Source organism: Gekko japonicus, unplaced genomic scaffold, assembly GCF_001447785.1.
Source record: "Gekko japonicus isolate JY-2015 unplaced genomic scaffold, Gekko_japonicus_V1.1 scaffold209, whole genome shotgun sequence".
In the NCBI taxonomy this organism is placed as follows: Eukaryota; Metazoa; Chordata; class Lepidosauria; order Squamata; family Gekkonidae; genus Gekko; species Gekko japonicus.
In genome coordinates, this window is record NW_015172009.1 from 407,803 (window position 1) to 430,282 (window position 22,480).

The following is a 22,480-nucleotide window of genomic DNA, read 5'->3' on the forward strand; positions in this document are numbered from 1 at the left end:
TAAAAGTTTGGTTTGCATGGCTGTGATGATAATCTAGAGTGCTGGAATTAGGCAAGTGATATGATTGGTGAGTGACAGAGAGGGGGAGGGGTTTTGGAATGGATGCCGTGTGGAGGATTTGAATGTCTATCAAGGGGGTCAGTTAGAGATGACAGTTGATGAAGTCAGAAAAAGTTCAGTTAAGCTATGTATGAGAGAGAAGGAGACTTATCCCTGTGTGGGTTGTTAAGTTCTATGTCTTAGAGTTGAATAAGACAGTTGATAAGTTAAGCACATTCTGAAGTCTGAAGGATAGACAGTCTTGTGTGTTATAAAAAGTTGAAGTATAAAGAAACAGTAACCGTATATGGCCTGACGGGAAAAGGGTTACAAAGTTACATGCCCAGATCCCTGTCAGTAAGAGAGAAAAGGGTGTGATACACCAAGCATTTGTTCAATATTTAAGCCTTCCTGGTTACAATGAGTTAATCTTTTATTTGTGAATTACTTCAATAAATCCTCTTTTATTCAAATATACCCACTCTGAAAGAAATACTCCCCAGGACCACATAGTACCTCAAACGCCTTAAACCCTCGACATACCTACCCAGAAATAGAGAAAGCATAAAGGTTTGGAAATCCTTTTAAAATTTCCTGGTGGCAGCCAGAATATCCAGTAGAATAAAATATAAAGAACACTTTTAAAGTAAAACCAGACCTCCCCAGTTAAGGGGTCGTCACAGCTACCTAGGTAAAAGTTTGTACCTCTGAGTAGAGTTGCTAATGTGTAAAACCCACATACCAACTGAGATTGTGGATCTCTAATTTCAGGCTGGTGAGGGATTAAGTAGAGATCCTGGTGGCTATAGTGTTCTGAAGTCAAGAGAGCCTACCTCTCTGGGTTATTGTGTAATGTATTGAGCCAGTGTAGAGTTTTTCCCCTCATCCCTGGACTGGCCTGGGGGGCAGAATCTATACAGCACTTCAAATTTACATCAGTTACTGGAGTATACAAGAGAATTTCAGAAGAAAATCAGCTTGTATTTCATAGGTTACAGCAAAGCTTTTGACTGTGTGGATCATGAAAAGTTATGTTTGGTTTGAAAAGAATTAGGTGTACCATAACATCTGATTGTTTTGATGTGCAACCTCCAGACAAGAGGTTACCATTAGGAAAGAATATGGAGAAACAGAATTTCCAATTGGCAAAGGTGTCAGACAAGGATGCATTTTATCTTCCTATATCTTCAATCTATATGCAGAACATATCATAAGGAAAGTTGGGTTACATTTAGATGAAGGTGAAGTGAAAACTGGTAGAAGGAACATTAACAATTTGAGGTATGCAAATGACACCACATTACTGGCAGAAAATAGTGAAGACACTAAATGACTATTGGTGAAGATGAAAGCAGATAGTGCCAGAGCAGGATTACATCTGAAAATGAAGAAGACAAAAGTAATGACTCTTGAGGAATTACACAACTTTAAGGCTGACAATGAAGAAATTAAAATTGTTCAAGATTTTCTATTCCTTGGCTCAGTCATCAACTGAAAGGGAGACTGCAACCAAGAAATGAGGAGATTGAGACTGAGAAGGGCAGCCATGAAGGAGCTAGAAGAGATTCTTAAATGTAAGAAAGTGTCACTGAGAACCAAGATCAAAATAATTCATGCCATAGTATTCTCCATTACTATGTGGATGTGAAAGTTACTTTGGGAATTATGGACCTTGATGGTCAAAAAACTGCAATTTGAATTGGGACTGGAAACAACTGGAAACGAGTATAACACCTGGTGCTGGTTGTATATGTTCATTTCTGTACATATTCTGGTCAATTCATTTTGCTCCAGTTGAAGTTTCTTCATTGTCTTCAAAGAAACTGTACATAAAATGCTTTGCAGTTGTTGTGAAGACCTGTATGACAGTGGCCAGGAGAGACTGGTGATCCAGGCTGTAGGTTGGTGAAAGGTCCTCCTAGTTACCTGTTTGTCTAGGGAAAGCGACAAATTTAGGAGTACTCCCAGACTACATACCTGATCTCTCAGGCAGTATTCCAAACCCATCAACAACAGCTTACACCTATTGCCATATTAGATTTACTACCATCAACAGCACTTCTATTTTGCTTGAATTAATCTTTAGTTTTTTCATCTAAACTATCCAGGATATCATGGCTGATGGTATCAAAATACACTGAACTATAGATTAGTATAATCAAAATCTTTAAGATATTTATCATTATAGGACTTTTGTTCATTTGTTTTTCCTAGGCAGACACTTCTGCTGATTCAGAACCTGGGGTTCTGATGAGTGCACAGACCATCACATCCGAAACTACCAGTACTACAACTACTACACACATCACCAAAGTAAGTTCCTGAGAAATCTGTCGCTAAAATGGGTTTGACTTTTATGAAATGGATAAAAAGGTGGGCAACTGAAAGCCAAACCAGATAAAATAGTAGAAACTCTTTTGTTGTTGTATGTATGTACTAGCTGTGTAGACCTTGATTTGAACTGAGACAGGAAGGGGGGGGGGGTTCTGTCTCCTTGTGTCTGAATAATTTTTCCTCTATAAGACAAAATTCAGCTCCACTTGAAATTGGAAAAAAGATAGTGCAGGAAATATCTCAGGCTTCCTTCCTATCACAGTCCCAGTCCAATTCAAGTTCTCTTATAACTGCTATTTACCAAAAATTAAAATAAACTTACATTGGAGATTCAAGCTTGAATCTTGTCTCATGGTCCTGAGCCAAAGAAGGCCTCTTCCCCACAGACTCTTTTAAGCAAGTAAACAGTACATGGTAGATTCTGCAGCAATTGTCTGAATTACTGAACAGACTATCTAAATCATTTGTAATGACTAACTCTGGAAACAGGCAAGTAGGGGTCCACAAATATGGTTCCAGGTGGCACCTAGATATTTAATTCTGATGATCAAGGAAAGTCTTCAGTACACTCTACCGCAGGAGTAAGACATTTTAAAACTGCTACCCAGGAAAAAAAGTGTGCCTTCTTATCAAAAGACTCATGGGCTAGACACATCATCACAATACATCCAGCTCACCTCTCTATATATACCCCTATAAACACTGGGCAGTAGTTGCAAAAGCTATAAATTTATTTTGCTGGATTTTGAGATCAAAAGTTAACTGCCAGTGTTTGTTTCTTTCCTTTAGACAGTGAAAGGAGGCATATCAGAGACAAGAATTGAAAAACGAATAGTCATCACAGGGGATGCAGACATTGATCATGATCAGGTATAGTATATAAGCTATAAATTATCCCCAAATTAGTCTGCTGTGTTCTAACTATAAATCTAAGAACAGTGTTAATACTGGCATGCCTTTAAAAATTGATTAGTCTTTAGATCAAAGATGATACTCCTGTTTTGAATCACTTTTCCTCATTTGCAAACTGTGTAATTTATCATGAATCTCTCTTCACCTTGCTACTGATCATGCATGTTCCACCTCCTTCTTGTTTTTGCCCTTCTGTGGTTTCCTTGGGCTAGGCGCTGGCTCAGGCAATTAAAGAGGCCAAAGAGCAGCACCCTGACATGTCAGTGACCAAAGTAGTGGTACATAAAGAGACAGAAATCACACCAGAAGATGGGGAGGATTGACCACAGGTAAGAGGCTGTGATTTTTCCCAGACACTCACTGAGCTGGCATGTGACAAAGACATTTTTTCTTTCGTAATTCATCTCTAACCCTCTCTATTTATTCTCTCTGGCATTTGTACTACATTTTAGGGAAACAGTGATTCTGAAATTTACCTTATGTTCTTGGGGCCACAGTTCCCCCCCCCTCTTTGGAACAATGCCAGTTAGAGAAATAGAATAAACCCATTTGCTTGTGTCTGCTTGCTAGTTGTTATGCATTTTCATTGTCCAGTATGCTCCTAAATAATTTCTGAAGACAGCTTACACATATGGTTTGTGGGGAATCAGGGAAACATTTTAAACTGTAAATAATTGTGTATTTGGTAATGGCTTCAGCCTGTCATATTATGGGCAGCGCTATCAGAATTATAGGTTTTTACTGCAACGTTGTTCAGGTATGGTTGAACCACTTTTAAATGTTATCATAGCTAACTCTGTAGTAAGCACGGATCTACATCTCTTTGTCTCATTTTTACATGGCTACTACTGTGCATTGTTTCTTATGGGGAGACAATACAGTTTTCCTTGTCTGCTGCTGTACTTCAACAAAGGCATGCTGACAGCCCCTAGCTAAACAGACATCTTGACAGTATTGCAATTATTATATGCATGTGCTAGAATACTTTGTGCATACTAACATGCTATGCAAGAACTCCTAATACTAGCATCTTCTGTAGGTGGCTTTGAATGTTGTGTGCAAAAGGGGATTTTTTTTCCTGCTTTGTGTGAACTGACAACAATAGTTTCAAGCAGTGTGTAGTCCCAAATGTTAATAGAAGTCATATGTTCCCATATGGAAGATTGGGACTCACCAATGGATTTGGGCAGCCTTCTTAACAGATTTACAGGTGGCTTCCTTCAAATGTAGATAAAGTAAAAGATAAAGAAAATTTCTAAGGTGGGATATTTACAATAGATCAGGCGAAGAAAACATTTCATTGGTGGGTTTCCTTTGCAAAGTATTTGGGAACTGGGTATAAAAATTTTATGTATTGTAGGCACCGCATCATGTCTTGCAATTGTTTGAATAAATAAATAATTAATACAAACAGCTGTATTATATTGAGTCAAACCATTGGTCTGTCTGATCCAGTAGAATCTATTCTGATGTACAGTGGTTTTCATGGAAAAAAATCTTTCTAGCTCATGTAGGGGATTGAACTTGGTATGCTCTGCCTGCAAAGCATGTGCCACATTTCTGAGCATAAAAAAACCCTAAACTGATTCTTTTTTGCTGCAGTTTCAAAACTTGACTACATATTTTGTTTACTTCATTCTGCCCCCAAATGTTAGTGCAATTTTTTTCCATATAAAACACAGGTGATCCTTGTCTTCACCAGGCTCAGAAACTTATGAAGTGTGTCCAAGCATAATTTTATGGAATTCTTGCATATTGCTTTAGAAGAACTGAATGCCTGAACTGAATGCCTGAGGCAGTTCTTCTGGAAATTACTCATACTTCATACCCACCTTTGAATTATCCCTCCTATAAAGAGTTAATTCTACTAGACCTAGACAGTTATAATACTGCTTGTAGCACAGTCATTTCCTACTATGATTTGTTATTATTTTCTAGAATTTAACTGCCTTCTCTCTACTGCAGGAATAATGTAGCTTTCATATGAATTCAGTCATGTACGCCATTGGGAATAACAGAACCTACATGGAGTCTTGGTTCTCCCCAGCAGGCTTACATCTCTCCAGAGAAAATTTCAATGTGGAAGAACTGGTCTTGATTGCTACTAAAGGCACTGGCAGAAATATTGTCCCATTTACAGCAATCTGAATCAGCATTAGTAATCCAATATTGCATGAAGCAACGAACAAATTACAAAAAAGCAGCATTTTAATTTTCCAAAACTAAGTTTCCATCTATACCTGCACGTTCATCACCAGTATAAAACAGCGATCTCATGTTACACACAAAAACTGTTCATGCCTTCACAGATTATTGGAAGTATAAACAGATCACATTTTCTTAGGTGGCAAAACTTTTGTTTGGGGTAAATGAAGATTACCCTAAAATGCTAAAAGCTGTATAGGTACTGTGTATAATGTTTTATCACCTTAGATGTGCCAATAACTCACTGTATTCAGTAAACACTTTGAATCATATACTTGTGTCATCTGGTTTTATTATTGTCTAATAAACAATGGTAAATCTCTAACATTGTTTAAATGGTTACAAGATGTGCACTGTTTACTTGATTTTAAACCTTTAATCGGTATTAATAATTTTAGATTATTCAGAGTTTAAAGTTAGAAATCTTCCAACCTTGACAAATCCTCATCCTATAAATTATGTTGTGATTATTTTAAAGTGTATGCGTTCCTTAGCATTACAGCATTATTACTCTGAAACTTTGATTTTTTCAAAAAATATTTCCCTTTTGTTCTCAGAGAAAATGTTTCTTTTCAGAGTGTGGTTGCATTTTCCTATCTAGGAGAGAGTTAAGCCTTAAACTGTACAGAACACCTACTGAAAAATTCTTTGATATTTGGTTTTCACATCCATTTAAGGGATACTGTCTTCATTACACTGTCAGCCACATCACAACACATGGTGAATGTATGTTTCTGCATAGTGAAATAAAAGTGGTAAATGCATCCAAATTTGTATTGGTCTATGTCTAAGAACATGTTTTCTGTACTCAAAACTTCAAATACCATTTGTATGATATAAAAGACATTTTAATGTGCATAACATATGTTCTTCCATCATGCCACACTGTATTTATTCAGGTACACATAGAAAAGCAGAAGCCTGGAAAAATAGTGTAACAAACTCCTTCTGTACAATTGTGTACATAGGACAGATGCTTTCCAACTTCTCCTGTATTATATAGCTGTGTAACGTGTTTCACATAAATTAAATGAAGAGTATAATCAGCTATTTTTTAAGCATTGGCGTGGAAAAATCCTTTTGTATTTTTCATTCTAAATCATGAGAAAAGTGCCCATTTCAACAAGTACTCTGGGCACAATCAAGTCAAAGTTAAGCACGTTAGTTTATTTCAATAGGACTGAAACGGATGAGATTTTTTAAAAATGCTTAATTTTGGGCTGATTGTACCCTTTATTATTTTGTGTTAGTTCTCATTAACACTTTGTTCACAGTATTCTTTAGTCAAAGAGAAAAGGTAATAAATTTTGTAAAGCTATCAAATATACGTAAGGCAACTTTTGCTGGTAAAAGCTAAGTGCACACACAAATGTTTCCAAAGTGAATTGAGTGGCAGGAGCTTCTATGAAGTAAGATCAGTTCTTTTATGGTAGATTAAATGGAATAAATATTTTTAGAGAATATATATAATATATATGAAGGAAAATATAGAGAAAAACTATGAAAATAAGAGCCCTGATCCAATATTTCTTGTATGTGTGGAAGTATATGACCAGTTCAGGTGTTCAGTGACTTCCTACAGTATTGTATAATCACCAAGAGACTTGTGACCTAGTTGGGATCATATAATTAGAATGTATATGGCCACATAAGCTTGAGAAAGGGACATACTAATTATTAAATTCATGGCTGCCATGAGTTTACACCAGGTGGAGCTTCTGGTTCAGTAAAGTAGCATCTTCCCAGAATCATGAACCTGCTTCCCAAAATCACGAACACTCCCATAGGCATCTTCCCAAAATCATGAACACTCCCATAGGCAATCATATAGACTTCAAATCGTCTGATCAGACCTAAGAATTATCTACCTTGTTAATGGGCCTCCTGGAAAACTGTGGATCAGGATGAATGTTTGTTTTTACTAGTCTCTGCTAAAATTGCTCCCTCGATAATTCTCCATATTACAATAATATAGGCATACATGAACCTGCACGTCTGGAATGTTCACACAATAAGTTTATACACTTAGCCAGATCACCAAAAGATACTACTGACTCCTTCCCAGTAGCTTGACATATATGCCACATTTTCATTAGATCTTTATTGAATAGTCATGCACCTTCAACTCTTGGACTTGTTTTACAATACTACATGACACTTGTGTTGTTACCTGACTCACAGAAGCATTCTTGCTGTTGATGTAGAAATCAACCTTCACCCAGTCATTTTTAATTTTTCTTGAAGATCTTGTTTGCATAGCTTGTTCTTCCCAGTCCAACCATTTTTTCTACTTAAAGAAAAGCAAATATTGATCATTTTGTGTCAAATCTAGACTCAGCTTCTTAACCTCATCATATATTTGAATATAGCATCCAGTTGTTATTGCTTCCTTCCATCCCTGTGAAAACCAAAAGCAGCTTTTTTCCCCCTTGTGGCAGCTATTGAGGATATGAGTGTGCCATGTTTCTCAGAAGACTACACTCCAAATTCTTGTTAAGGCATCAAGTGTTTAAAAAAAACAACAGATTCTGAAACTATATTACTATTCCTTTCAGGTAGTATTTGCATTGTTAGCAAAAATAATGACCAACTAACAGTTACAATGTGAAAAGCTTATCCTGTGAATAGGCAGTTTATTCATTTGGTGGTGTTTTTTAATTCGGCAATTTTTAGAGCTAAGTGTCAACATTACTATTAAAATGTGGGAAGCATTTTGAAGTGGCTGGTGGTAGTGGTAAGCAGATGCTTATTTCAGACGATAAACCATTCTTGGTTCAATCAATAAGGCTGTATCTGTAGTGGCCACTTCACAAATCAGCATTATCATTGTTTTAAGCATGGCACCAGAATCTATTTTTATGAGATAGATTGGTTTTTATGTCCAAGGTTGCTGCTATGTTACCTACATTTTAGCATGACATTAAAATAAGAATGCTATCAAAAGCTGATTGTTCATAAGACTTGTCTACTTAGAATGGGTGCTCACTGCTAGAATAACAAGTGCACAGTGGTGGCTCAATGTTAGTGAACTTTGTTTGAAGATACTACCTGGGAAATAAATGTTGCTTTTTAATAATTGTTTTTTTGGGGGGTTGACTGCCTAATTCTGTGCCAGATGAAATAAAAAGCTCTTGCCTGTTTCTAACAGCTGCTTTGTCTCAATCTTTTGGTTTTTTCGTCCTCTTCCAGCTCTTGGCCCATGCTAATATAACAAGATCCACTTTAAATCATCAATTGGGATGATTTGTCCTCATAATTAAAGAAGCCTTTTACATAACTTAACTAGAAAATGGAGGAATTATACTACGTGACAGCAAATAAATATACTAACTAAATAATGGTTTATTTAGTTAGTATATTTCTATGCTGCCTCTTCAGAGTCCTGCTCAAGATGGCTTGCAGTTAAAAACCACCGAATAAAAAACAAGCCATTAGAAGTAGGCAGCATAAAAACAGAGCAGATAATTAAAAGATGTGTTTTAGCCTGGCGCCTAAAAGTAAAGTGGGCACCAAGTGAGCCTGAAAACAGAGGACAAAGTTCCACCACAAAAAATGCCATCTTTAGGTGCTACCTACCTTACCTCTGAAGATAGGCATAGGCCCCGGTCACACGGCAAAGTTGCCGCGGGAGAGGCACGGAAGGTGGGCGGATTATCCTGGCGCGATCACACCCCAACATCTGGGAAGTGGAGCACACCTGTGGCTTACCGCCGACAATGCGCATTTAAAAACTAGTACCTCCAAGGTACTAGTAAACGTTTGCCACGGGCTGCCTACAGACGCCCGTGGTATGATCGCGCCGGCACGCAGCAATCCCCTCCGGTCCCTCGTTTACCCGCCAGCGCAGAGGGAAGGACCCAAGGTGTGCCGCCGGGATGTCTGATCGTGTGATTGCGGATCAAACTGCGCCGGGGCAATTAGCCACGCCTCCCCCCCGCGATATCCGGTTTGTGTGACCGGGGCCATAGTTGGTTTTATAAGGAATGTCAGAGCAGCTTACAATCGCCTTCTCTTCCTCTCCCCACAACAGACACCCTGTGAGGTGGGTGGAGCTGAGAGAGCTCTGAGAGAACAGACTGACCCAAGGTCACCCAGCTGGCTGCATGTGGAGGAGTGGGGAATCATATCCTGTTCTCCAGATTAGATTCCTGCCGCTCTTAACCACTACATCAAACTGGTTCTCAGAGCCAGGCTTGAGAAGCAGATCTAAACAGGCAAGCTGGATAGTATGGGAGGAGAATAGGAGATGGTCCTTCAGAGAGCTTGGCCCCAGGCCATTTAGGGCCTTAAAGGTAAAAACCAGCACTTTGAATTGTGCCCAGAAAAAAGTCAGTAGCCACTGCAGATCTTTCAGCACAGGGGCAATCCCTGTAACCAACCCAACAGCAGCCTGGCTGCCACCTTTTGGACCATCTGAAGTTTCTGAACCATTTTTAATGGCAGCACCACCTAGAGTGCATTACAGTAACCAAACTTGGATGCGATCAGACCATGGATCACTGGCCAGATCACATTTTTCAAGGAATGGCCTTAGTCAGCCTTGTGCAGACACAATGGTGGCAGAAAAATGAGCTTGCTTGGCTGCCATCATTGCCACAGAGTAGGCACAATAATGTGCTCTCAACTGTGGTTGGTCACATTTGGTTGAGGTTGGAGTTTTTCTCCTCTTGTGCTTTAACCATCTGCTCAGCCATTTCATTATCCAAAGCTCCTCAGTTAACAAGGGCATTTTGGACTCCATGGAAAGGGAGAGGGCAATCATGTCCAGAGCCTGGGTCATCTCCATATTCCACAGGTCAGCCAGGACTGGTGCTGCTCTGGTCCTGCACAAGGAAGCCCAGGGGACAAATTTGGAAAAGAACCACCTCCTACATCCTTGAGTGCATGCTACAAAGCACTTCTGTGTACATATCAGAGGACTGGTGATTTCATTCCGATGCACCCCTTCATGCATTCAGTTACACTACCTTCCAAGGAGCTTCAGCTACTGATGTGAAAAGGAGGAACTGAAAAGGTCCCCCCTTCCCATGAGCTCAGGATAACACTTAAAGTTGCCAGCCCCCAGGTCCGGGCAGGGGTTCCTCCGCTTCTGGGAGCTTCAATATGCCCTGGCCAGCGGGGGAAGACCCAGCCCCAAACCACAGCCACACCTCTCCCTCCCCTCCAGTGATTTAAAGGTCTTCAGCTGATTGGCAAGAAGTGTGTGACCTGCCAATCAGCTGAAGGACCCTTTAAGTCTTTCAGCAGGGAGGGAGAGGGGCTGTTGGCAGTGTCAGGTTTCACGAATTCAACGGAGTCACTCTTGTAGAAAGGATAACTTTATTGACAGACATGAGTCACTGAACAGAGTTATTCTGAACAGAATAACCAGGGACCACGGAGCAGACAAGCATAAAGCACATTCAAAATGGTTACAGCCAATGATTATAATTCCTGCTCGAGCCAAAAAGCCTCTTTTGCGCGGCTACTTTCCTGGGAACCAAATGGCCAGGTTATTATTACCACAAAGCCTTTCTCACAGTTTCCCCTCATTAGAAGTGAAGCACAGAATACTCCACTCCAACACCTGTGACCTTGGGATAGATAACCAAGCAGTAAATAACTTCTTGCTAGCAGGCAGCGTCTAGGCATGCGCATGGGTACAGAAGCGCTGATCCCCATGGGGGGGGGGAGAAGACTATGTCGCGTGCACAATATATCAGAGCATACACAGAATACACAGAACAGAATATGATCAGGAACCTAAAAGACCATTTGGCAGCTTGCTGACAGGCAGCCGCTCAACTGGGCAGTTAATTTAATTTAATTTTTTCTAACTTATTTGATTTTATGCCCTCTTTGATACACAAAGCAACAACAACAACCCATCCTTCCATGTCCTGCCTACAGAGTTTATACCCAAGAATGACTGTATCCCACTTAGTTGTAATCTGTCAACAGATATATGCAGAATTTGGGTTTCTTGTCTTAAGCAGGGCATTCCATTACAGCAGGCACTGTCAGGGTGGGGATGGGTTCAAGGGAAGCTTCCAGTCTCACTTCCCCTTGCCTCCGCTAGATGTCATCTGACTGCCCCTGCAGGTTGGGGGAGTTTGGCCAGCTATGCTGGACCTGAGAGGCTGCAGCCAAAAAAAATTTAAACACTGCAGCCTGAGCTCCCTGTTTTTTTTTTTTCTGCTGTGTTCTCTATTGCCAAGGCTGGATAACAGGAGTGGTTTAGCCTTGTGAGACTAGCCAGCTAGCTTGACAGGGTCCTCATGCAGGGAGTCATACTTGGGATGTTGGTGGAAAGTTTTGTTTCAGTTGAAACCCAAAGGTCTTGGGGCAGCTGCTGCTCTATTTTCTTGTCCTCTCCAAGGAATTTGACACTTGCCTATACTTTGCAGTACTAGAAGAACTATGTTGCATCTGGAGGATGCTGGTGAGGCCTGATTCAGATATAGGCACACATTTAAGAAGCCCTATGTATCTAGGTAGCTTTCCTGTATCAGATCATTTAATTCCTGGCAAGAGATACAACTAAACACCATTTTAAGTTTGTTGTGGGTCTAGAACAGTTTGCCTTTTATATATATAGGATAACTGTTTGGCATCTTTCATACTGACTGACTCAACCCATTACTGTTATAGATAATTAAAGACCAGCAATTACATGTCCATAAAAACATCTTATCCAAAGGTAAGAAGGTCACAGAGACCTTTCTAAGAAGCTCCTAATCAATTCAACTTCCCAAATTTATAGGTTTTTAAAATCATCTAACAATAGCTAGCTGTCCCACTTGATAAAGGCACACATTTTTGGGTAACTAATTATAACTTCCAACACTCTACAGAGTTATCTTGAAATATATAAAATTGTTAGTTCATTGTTGCTACTTTTTATCTTAAAGTCTATTTAAAAACAGTGATCACAAGATTCTCATACATATCAGCCCTCAACCAATACACACCATCTTTGAACTATCATCACATTTGTGAAGTAGGACATTCTTGTAATTCTCAAGATGCTTTTTTCTACACCTGGGCCTTAACACATAGCATCTACTGATTTATTAGATGGCTTCTATTCTACAAAAGGCCATCTAATTGTGTTACGTCCTTGTTTCCTGCCCGTCTATTCTGAGTCTCTAAACTCTCTTTCAGCATGTTTAGCTGAGAGGCCAAACCAGCTCCATCTCTGGTGAGCAGGAACATCCCCTATGATTATTCTGGTTAAATCCAACAACTGTTCCCTATACTCCTGTTCATATCCATGACAATCTGATGAAGTATTCTTATCATAATGCCCATCCACAATAGAAATATGCTCTTCCACTAGGAAAAAAAAAGCTCAAACCAATAGAGAGACGCTTTTGGATGCAACACTTTGAGACTATCTCAGTTAATGTGTTATGCACCGCAACAGTAATTAAGTCCAATACTATAAATAGTTTTAATGTGTTCATACATTCTAGCAGTCCATCTTGAAAATGAGCCTCTTAACTATACTCTTCACCAAGATTTTATTTATCAAGTTAGTTGGTTAAGATTAATTTTAAAAAATTACACAAATATGATCATTCTTTTGAGTCAGCCCTACACTTTTTAGTAAGTCACAATCTGTTGGAGCTACTGCCATTATCCTGAATGCTTTATCCCTTCCTGTTGATTCCTGAGACATGGCTAGGATGCCTTTATCCTTCTTCCATGTTCTCAGACCTCTTGTTTCACCACTGATAGCTCCAGCAACTTAAAATCACAGCTGATTTCTTCTAAAGGCTACTTTTTCACCTACAATCCTGTCCTAAATGCCATCTGCATTTTTAGACATTTACTCTTATCTGTACACAGTACAGACACCACTGTACAATTCTCACAACTTTTTATCTATGTTTTTCAAAATCGATATAAGAGCAGTTTACAGTGTGACCTGATCCTAAATTAACAACTGAAATATAAATTAACTGGGTGGTCCAGCATGCTAGATAGCTAATATTCAGATCATGTTTATGTATTTCTAAATGGAGCTATTTAAAAACTTACATAATTACATCATAGAATCAGAGTTGGAAGGGGCCATACAGGCCATCTAGTCAAACCCCGTGCTCAATGCAGGATCAGCCTAGAGCTTCCCTGACAAGTGTTTGTCCAGACGCTGTTTAAAGACATCACATTTCTATTACTTTAATTGTAATTAAGGGTGTACTTTTACTCAACAACAAGCCTTTATTACGGTCATAGACCAGTATAATAGAAGACAGATAAGTACAGATAAGGGAGCAATAAAATTATAAAATATTATGGCATCTAAAATTATAAATAAGAATCTAAAAGTGTTAAAATACAGACATGATAAAATCAATATTAAGATCAGAAATTAGATTTAGGCCTATCTGTACTTTATTTCTTTCCTAGTTTGGTATGCCAACCAACCAAATTTGGCAACCATCCTAGTCAGCTTTTGGTTATCCCCTGCCAGCATAGTTGACAAAAGTATGCTTCTATTACGACCTGGAAAGGAATTAACTATAGGCTTGATCAAAACTTCCCTAATGTTTTGATATATAATACAATCAAAAATTACATGTTCCAATGTTTCGTCAGCTCCCAACCCACATATACAACTTTTCCTCTGTGTTCTAGTATATCTTGCCTCCATTATGGCTGAGGGTAAGGCGTTGTATCTTAATAGGGTAAAAATTCTTCTGTGGTTGCAAATATCTAAATATTTGATATAAGATCTCAAAGTTATCTTATTAAGTGTACTTACATCAAATACAGGGCTCCTAATCCTACTCACGTCCATCTGTCGTTCAACATCTAGTATTCTTTGTTTTAGAACTGATCTAGCCTGCTCATGTCCCAAGGACAGAATAAATTGTTTTGAAAAACCATAACAAACCAGTTTATCTTCTATCTGTTTCCGCCATAAAGGAACAAAGTTGTCTTGCATCATAGTATGGGAAAGGCCAGTGGATAAGAAAATCAGTTTTAACCAATAATGAAATGCAGCAATCCACAATCTTGCCTCCACCGTGACCAGGCCAGCCTCTAAGCGGATTGCAGCGTTTGAAACACTTGGTGGAACTTGAAAAATAGCTCTTAAATATTTCGATTGCGTTCTTTCAAGTAAGGTCAAATTTGCCAGGAGGGACAAAGGAGCTCCATATAATAATTGGGGTAAAACTTTTATAGTAAATAACTTAATGGCAGCTTCTAAGTTGCGACCTCCTTTGGACCAAAAGAACTTCTGAATAGCTCCAGCACTTTTCTTCGCATTGGCTGACAGGTAATCAACATGGCCTTTCATATGACCAGACGACTGAAATATAACTCCAAGATATCTATAGCAGCGAACTTGCTCAATGGGACGAGAGTCAATGACCCAGTTAAACACCCTAGGCTTGTTGGCAAAAGCCATTATTTTAGTCTTTGTGTAATTTATCTCTAAGCAGTTCTGACTGCAGTATTGCCAAAGAGCACACAGAGCTCTCTTAAGTCCCTTAGGGGTCCTAGAAAGCAGGACAGCATCATCTGCGTATAGTAAAATTGAAATATGTCTATCTGCAAGAACCCACAAACTAATTGAGGACAAAGAGGTTTTCCAGATCCATAGATTATTTTACAAACTTAGTTATTCGATGGTTAAAGCCAGCTTTACTTAATTTGTAAACATTTGTTATGATTGTACAGAAATCAATGACATATACATTTCCATTATAAGCAGCTTTGCCATTTTAAGATCAGATAAACTAAACCTATAAATTCAGGCTGCTGTTTTAAAAATCTTGCATCCTTGGTTTCAGCATATTTGAAACAAGTCCTCACTATCTATTAATAATTAATCATTTGTAACCCACCTATTGCTAAAGGGCTCAAGGTAGCTAACAGTAAAAGAAATGTTATATAAATAATAACTGAAACAATAACATATAATTCAATCAATGTTTATTACGATTCAAGACCAGGAACCAACCAAAATCATCAACAGACATACACATTAAATACATGTCATGTAAAGGTATGCTAAACATAAAATGCCTAATTAAATGTGCCAGGGCACAAAATCTAGCTACTTTAAAAGCGATTTCATTACAACGATCACCAAGAAAGAGCTCTCCTATATAATAATCCTGTTTTGGGGTGGTAAAGTTCTATGTGTGCCAAAATCAGCTGGGTACCTGCACTGCCAATCAGAAGCTGTCCCTATCCACTGGCTGTGTTCCCTAAGTCCCGCCCACAGATTCCCTGAGAAGACAGTTGCTTCCCCTCCCCAAAGCTCACAAAGCAGGCGAAGAGGGCCAGGGAGCTGCACCGAAGGCAGGAACTCTGGAAAGAGCCTTATGTGGGTTTTTTCAAGGGTGGGGAAAGCAGCCCTCCTTTTTCTTTCCCCACCCCCTTTTAAAACCAAGGCAATTCTGGAACAGTCCCAGCAAAGCCGGCCCCCAAGACAACCTGCTCACCCCTTCCTCCAGTCAGCTAGCAAGGAGGGGGCTTCGACTTTCCACCGCTTGCACCTCCAGCGCCCGACCCCAGCTGAGCTCCTCTGGAGCAGCCCTGCTACTGCCCCTGAAGCCGAGAAGGGGGACCCCGGCCTGCAGAGGGGTTGGACGGCGGCGGCGGCAGCAGGGGGGCCGGTTCCAGCTCTCCTGGGGTTGCTCGGCAGCCTCCGAATCCCACCCAAAAGGCCGGGCTGAGCCTCTTCAAAAGGGGCAGTCGGGCACACTCCGCAGCCCCCCCGCCAATTTCTGCATGGGAGAAGGCCAAGCCCAGCAGGTAGTGGCCACCCGGCCAACCTCTCCGCACACATCAAGGCCATTCAGAGCCCGAGCCCGCTGCTGCTTCACCCCCGCGGGGCTCCCCACTGTGCAAACCCTCCTCCTCCTCCTCGGGGTAGAGTTAGGAAGGGTTGTGGCACCAAGCGGGGCTGTTCGTGGTGGTCTCCCCCATCCCAGGTTCTTCTTCCGCTGCTGCTGTGCACCACAAAGCCACCGGTCACACCACCTGCCCCTCACTGCACTTTTTAATTTTTTTGCTTGATTGGTATCCCGCCTTTCTGCCACTGGGGGCCCAAAGCGGCCTGCCACATTCTCCTCGCCTCCCTTTTATCCTCACAACCCTGCAAGCCTAGTTAGGCTGAGAGTATCTGACTGCCCCAATATCGCCCAGCAAGCTACCAGCGCAGTGGAGATTCGAATGTCAACGTCCCACTCCACTGCTTCAACCTCCCCAGCGCCACACTGGCTCTCAGCACAATTGTTGCCAGCACTGTCAGTAGGTTGCCAGGTCCCTCATGGCCATGGGGGGGGGCAGGGGTGTAGGCTTGCCAAATCCAGGTGAGGAAACTCCTGGATATTTGGAGGGGGGAGCCAAAGGAGGGCAGGAACCTCAGGCATTGTCCTCCCCGTCTCCCCACACCCCAAGCTGCCTGCACCCCCTGCCCCATGGCGGAACGGAGGGAAGAGGGAGCCGGCCGGCCTTCCCAGGCGGACACCCACCCACAGCCTAGTCTAGAGCTCATTGTATTGTTTTTACAATGGACTTGGCTGCTAGTTAGAATATAAAACTGATTAGATCTGCCAGGATAATTCTGCACTCGTGGAGTAATGTATACATTCTGGATGTTCTGATAAAACCAACAGTATAAGAGGGCATGCTCAATTATTTCTACCATACCAGAATAACACGGACAGAGATGTTTCCCATACGGGATATGAGCGTATCTCCCAAGAAGGGCAGATAGAAGGACATTTAGTCAGACAAGGGTAAAAGCACTACGATGTTTGGGGGATTCCAACGTATACAGGTATGAAGACGAAACAAAATTGGTTGTAATTCCCCACTGCCAGAATGAGATGAGCTTGAAATCTGTCCAATTGGAGCGAAATGTCCCATAGTCTCTGTTTAATTAGTGTTTTAGCTCCTTGATAGCCCAAATGCAAAACAGCTGTGCTGGAGAAACCTGGGAGTTGGAGTTTGTCCTCTATTGCTCCCAAGCACCTTGATTGAAAACTGTCAACAAGGATTAAAGAAGGTAATGGGGGGGGTCAGCCAGAAGTGTATAACTTGCAACAAAACCTGTGATTCTAATGTTACCAGACCTGCCTCTAGTCTAAGCATAGCATTGGGTACACATTGAGGTTCTCCAAATAGAGATCTTAAAAATTTAAACTGAATAGCTTCCAATTTGAGATGGTCATTATATCGGCAAGCCTGTGATCCATACATAAGCTGAGGCACCACTTTACCCTGAAAGACTTTCAGTACATATGGAATGTGAGATCCCCCTTTCATATGGAAAAATCTTAACATTGCTAAGGCCAATCTTTGGGCAGATTCCATTACTTGAGAGAGTAGAGTAGATCATGAACCAGATGCCTAAATAACTGAGTGGAAGACAATGAAATTGAACGAAAGACAATGCCTAAATAATTGAACATTTTAGGTCGATCTTGTGGTCTGCATTTTAATGCCTGCTGAAATCTCAGAAACTGGAAGGGCGGTTTGAGGAAGACTTTGAGAGGTTTGAGGGGCTTTGGAGATTACTAGGGTAAATTATGAAAATACCATAGTGCAGAAATTTGTTTGATTTGCATAATGGAAAGTCATAGAATCCAGCTTTCCTTGGCAGAGTTTTAGTTTATTTTAGTCAGAATATGCGTAGCCCTAGGTATACCCTTTAAACTAAGAACCCCCCAAATCCAGCACTGTGTGTTAATGATATAAGGAGGAAGGTGACCCCTCAGCTGCCTTAGGTTGTGCTCCAAACCCAAATTGCCACACTCTGAATCTACTGAGGTCAGGCACAAATTTTTCATACCAGCGACAACAGCGCACCCAAGAGTGCCAGTTCTCTCTCTTACTCTGGGGGCCATGGGAAGAAAAAATGTCAGGACTCAGTTCCTGAACCAGGAATGGGCTCAGGTCTGCTCTCACAACTGGCAGGTTTGGATCTGGTGAGGGTCTGCTGTAATTTTTCACAGCTGAGCTGATTACTGAATGGAATCTGCAGGCAGCCATGACAACAAACGCACCAGCATGGGGTGAAAGCACAGGTTCCCCCACCACCACCTCCATTGGGAAAAAGAGGACCATGTGAGGTGGAAAAGATGAAACGGCGATGAAGCACAAACATGGTCTTGTCATGGGGGGGTGAGGATAATGCACTTGATTGCCAAATGAATCAAAGGTAGGACATCTCCCTCAACCTACACACAGCAAGGTGCTTTACAGACCTTTTGGCGAATACAAGTATTTTTGTTTGGGAGAAGTTGATTGTTAGGTGCTCTTCTTTACAATATGCCTGGAGGGTTCTTCTCAACCCTACTTCAGTGTACATATAGTAGTGACCTGTTCGCCATATTTGGTGGGTGGAAGTCTGCATCATGGAGTTGATGTAAAAATTGAATAATAAGGGGGCAAGGATACATCCTTTTTTACTCCTCTCCTGACCAGGACCTTATGGGACAGATGCCCTTGTAGATTACATTTCACGGCCAGATGGTAGTTTTCACATAATGTGTGTATGAGAGCAAAGAGTCTACAATAACATATAAAATACAGAAACAATTCACAAACTAGACCACCACAAACATTGCTTCTCCCAAAATATATTGCCACCACCAAAATCCATACAAGTTATCCTATAAGGTTAACCAAAATTAAAGATCCTTTGAAAAGGATAAGTTTTAGAGGACATCAGAGATTAGGCATGCTGAATGACGCTCCAAATGGCTGGAGCTACACAGGAAAAGAGCCAACTCCTGATGGTTGCTGGGTGAGCAAAACACTTGTAATTCTGGGAAATCTCCAAGCTTCACCTGGAGGCTGGCAGGCCTACAGTTGGCCCTCCAGCAAACAGATCAACTAATACTATGCCATACATGACAATCTAATTCTCAATTCACTGGCCCCAGTCACACAGGCCGGATATCTCGGGGGGGGGGGAGGTGTGGCTAATTGCCCCGGCGCAGTTTAATCTGCGATTATGCGATCAGACGCGCCGGCGGCACACCACGGGGCCATCCCTCTGCGCCGGCGGGTAAACAAGGGTGGCGATCACACGACGTTCCTGCAGCGCGGCAAAGAAGCGGCACGGCGCAATCACACCAGCAATGGCTAGGCGCCGCTGCCGTGACAAACTGAGTCATTTATTTATTTTTAAAGCCGAAAACAGCACTTTCGCTTTCCTCTTTGTGCGCATGTGCCGTTGGGTGCTTGTGCGCATCTTGTGGAGACTTGGGGGGGACCCTGTTTGCGAAGGGACATGGGTTGGCGCCGGATGCCACCACCGGAAACGCGATCAGACGCCAGCCCTTGCCCCGCAGTTTCCAGAAACTAGTACCTCGGAGGTACTAGTTTTTAACTACGCATCTTCGACGGGAAGCCCCGGGTTCGCCACGGGAGCTCTACGCTTCTCAAATGTTGCGATGTGATCGCTCCCGGAAAATCAGCCTATCTTCCATCTCTGTAGCGTGGCTAATGCTCCGTGTGACCGCAGCCACTATTGAGCTATTAAAAATATTGCTGCATTATCGAGCCAGACCACTTTTCCACATACAATGGTAGAGTTCAGACTAGCAGTTTGGCCCGGTAGCCAAATGTTTCAGGAGAATTTCAGTAGCGGATTAAAGGGGTGATTTCACACAGGCACATCTGTCAGGCATCTCCCAGCCATACTCAAGCCGTCTTGTGCCGCTTCCCTCCCGAGTTTAAAAAGTACCAGGTGAAAGTGGTAGCAAACCGTGTGTAGAGTGGGTTGATTCCGGTTCCCTGACATGTGAACGCAAGTGCTGCTAAGGTGGGAACAACCCACAGTCGTTGATAATAGGTGCTGGCTGTTTGCCAGCACCTATTATCATTGCACTTTGGCCTTTTGATTTATATCATACTTGTTATGCTTATTTGATTTACTTTATACTTGCTGTTATGCTTATTTGATCATTATATACTTGCTTATTTGCTTGTAAGTTATTTTTTGCCAAGTGGAGTTCTTTCTTTTGGTTCTTGCATTGTACACTGGCTTCCCCCCCCTTTTTTTAACAGCCCGCCAGGGGCAGGACGACAGTACTAACACTCCCTTGTGCTTCCTCCACGGTATCCTCCCACTTCATTCGCTGCAGTGTGAACGGGAATACCGCAAACAAGCCGTTCCCAATCTCTTCCGGGTCTTCTTTGCCACGACTCCCTAGCGCTTCAAATTGCCTGTCTGAACTCGGTCAATAATTAAGCAAAGGGCCTACATTGCTACATATGATACTCAAGTAGAGTGGGTATGGCGCCTGGGGAGGGTGCTCATCAAGGATGACATAAAATCTACCTACCCTCCAAAGTTACCATTTTTTCCCAAGGGAACTGATCTTTGTGGTATGGAGATGTATAATTCCAAGAGAACTCGAGGCCACACCTGGAGGTTGGCAGCCCTATCCCCAAGAAAAGCAGCCATGCTCAGGACTGGTTTCAGTCACATGATCTGTTCTTTAGATAGAAGCTATTGCATTTAGTTGTGAATCAATTCTAATTTTATTAAAATCTTAAACTGTGGCTCTCTTAGATTGGTAAAATCTCAGACTGTGGATCTGAGATTGACATCTGCACTAAAAATGGATCAAAATCCTACTAGTTTATCTAAATGAAATATCAAACATCAATGGAAAGAAGTTAGGTTCCACCTCTCCCTAGGAGTGACCAATGAGAGCTAATGGAACAGGTCCATAGCCACAGTGTGCAAAAAGGGGGAGGTGCCCCATCAATCATTTCTCATGCCCCTCCAATCAGCACCAGGGGTTTGTGTGAAATCTGTAACACATCTTTCAGGTGTAAATCTTCTATGTAAAAGAAAGGAAGGAGTTGAGGTAAAAAGTGTGAATCTTGTCATAAATCATCCAAGGGTGAATTCTCTATGCAATTGGCTAGAACAGAATTAGCGGTCAGCAGGGCTGAAGAGTCCTGATTTTTAAAAGCCCGCAGGGGTGGGGGGAGTGAAATCATGTTGGAGTAAAGCATTCATTAAGGAATGGAAGGATTAAAAAGATGTTGTAGCAGACTCAGAAAAAAGAATAAGAGCGAACAGGACAATGTTTCACAATAGTCCAGCAGAATTCTTTCTCACTGAGACTCAAAATGGATTACACAGTGTAAATCAATACAATAATTCACATGAGGTATCTAATAATGCAATAAGAGTAGAATTATAGCAATTTGAAAAAGAACAAAATAATTACATGTGGTATGTCAAACAATGCAGAAAATATTAAAAAGGTAGAAAGCACTCAGTAAGAGCAGGATAGTATATACAGGAAACAGATAGTACATAATATGTTGTTGTTGTTGTTGTTCAGTCGCAGTCGTGTCCGACTCTTTGCGACCCCATGAACCACATCATGCCAGGCCAGTAAATATAACATGATACAGTTCACAGTCCTGTTCATTAAATAGAAGCTCCTTCCTGAACCATTCCATTATCCTATAGCCCTATCACCTTTATTAAAAAGCCCTCTTGAACCATTCTGTTTTACTTAGTTGGCAGAATGACAAAAGTGTGGAAACTTCCCTGACTTTCTCAGAAAGGCCATTCCACAAATGGGAACTACAACAGAAAATATGTGTGTATGGGCAGTTGCTGATCTCTCCCATTTGTGGGTTGGCACCATTAGAATCCTTGAGTTAGTGATTTACAGAGAAAAGAAAGTTGAATTTACAGTTGCAGGTTTCAGTAACTGGAAGGAAGCTCTCACACTTCTTTAATTCTGTGAACTATGTAAAACAGTTGCTTGGAAGGACATTTTTATAAAGCTCATAGAGAACAGGACTGTAGTCTATGCCACAATGCACACTATATACCACTGGTGGCGAACCTATGGCATGGGTGCCAAAGGTGGCACTCAGAGCTCTCTGTGGGCACACGTGCCATCGCCCCAGCCAGGTCCAGACTGTCATTAAAGTGTGGAATTCTCTGCCAAATAATTTTAAGTAAATGAAAGCATTTGGGCTTGCTTTCCTTACTTTGTTT

At 41.3% G+C, this 22,480-nt stretch overlaps 1 protein-coding gene across 6 annotated transcripts in view; it reads left to right on the top strand.

The window, feature by feature from the left end:
- The window catches only part of EPB41L3 (erythrocyte membrane protein band 4.1-like 3), a 167,218-nt gene extending 161,432 nt beyond the window's left edge, over positions 1 to 5,786 (top strand). For all 6 annotated transcript variants that reach the window (XM_015420232.1, XM_015420226.1, XM_015420231.1 and 3 more), the window contains 4 exons: positions 2,254 to 2,352; positions 3,163 to 3,243; positions 3,498 to 3,614; positions 5,251 to 5,786. In XM_015420232.1, coding sequence (XP_015275718.1) covers positions 2,254 to 2,352; positions 3,163 to 3,243; positions 3,498 to 3,608 — 291 coding nt within the window. In that variant the 3' untranslated portion in view covers positions 3,609 to 3,614; positions 5,251 to 5,786. The remainder of the gene's footprint in view (positions 1 to 2,253; positions 2,353 to 3,162; positions 3,244 to 3,497; positions 3,615 to 5,250) is intronic.
- The last annotated feature ends 16,694 nt before the right edge of the window (positions 5,787 to 22,480 follow it).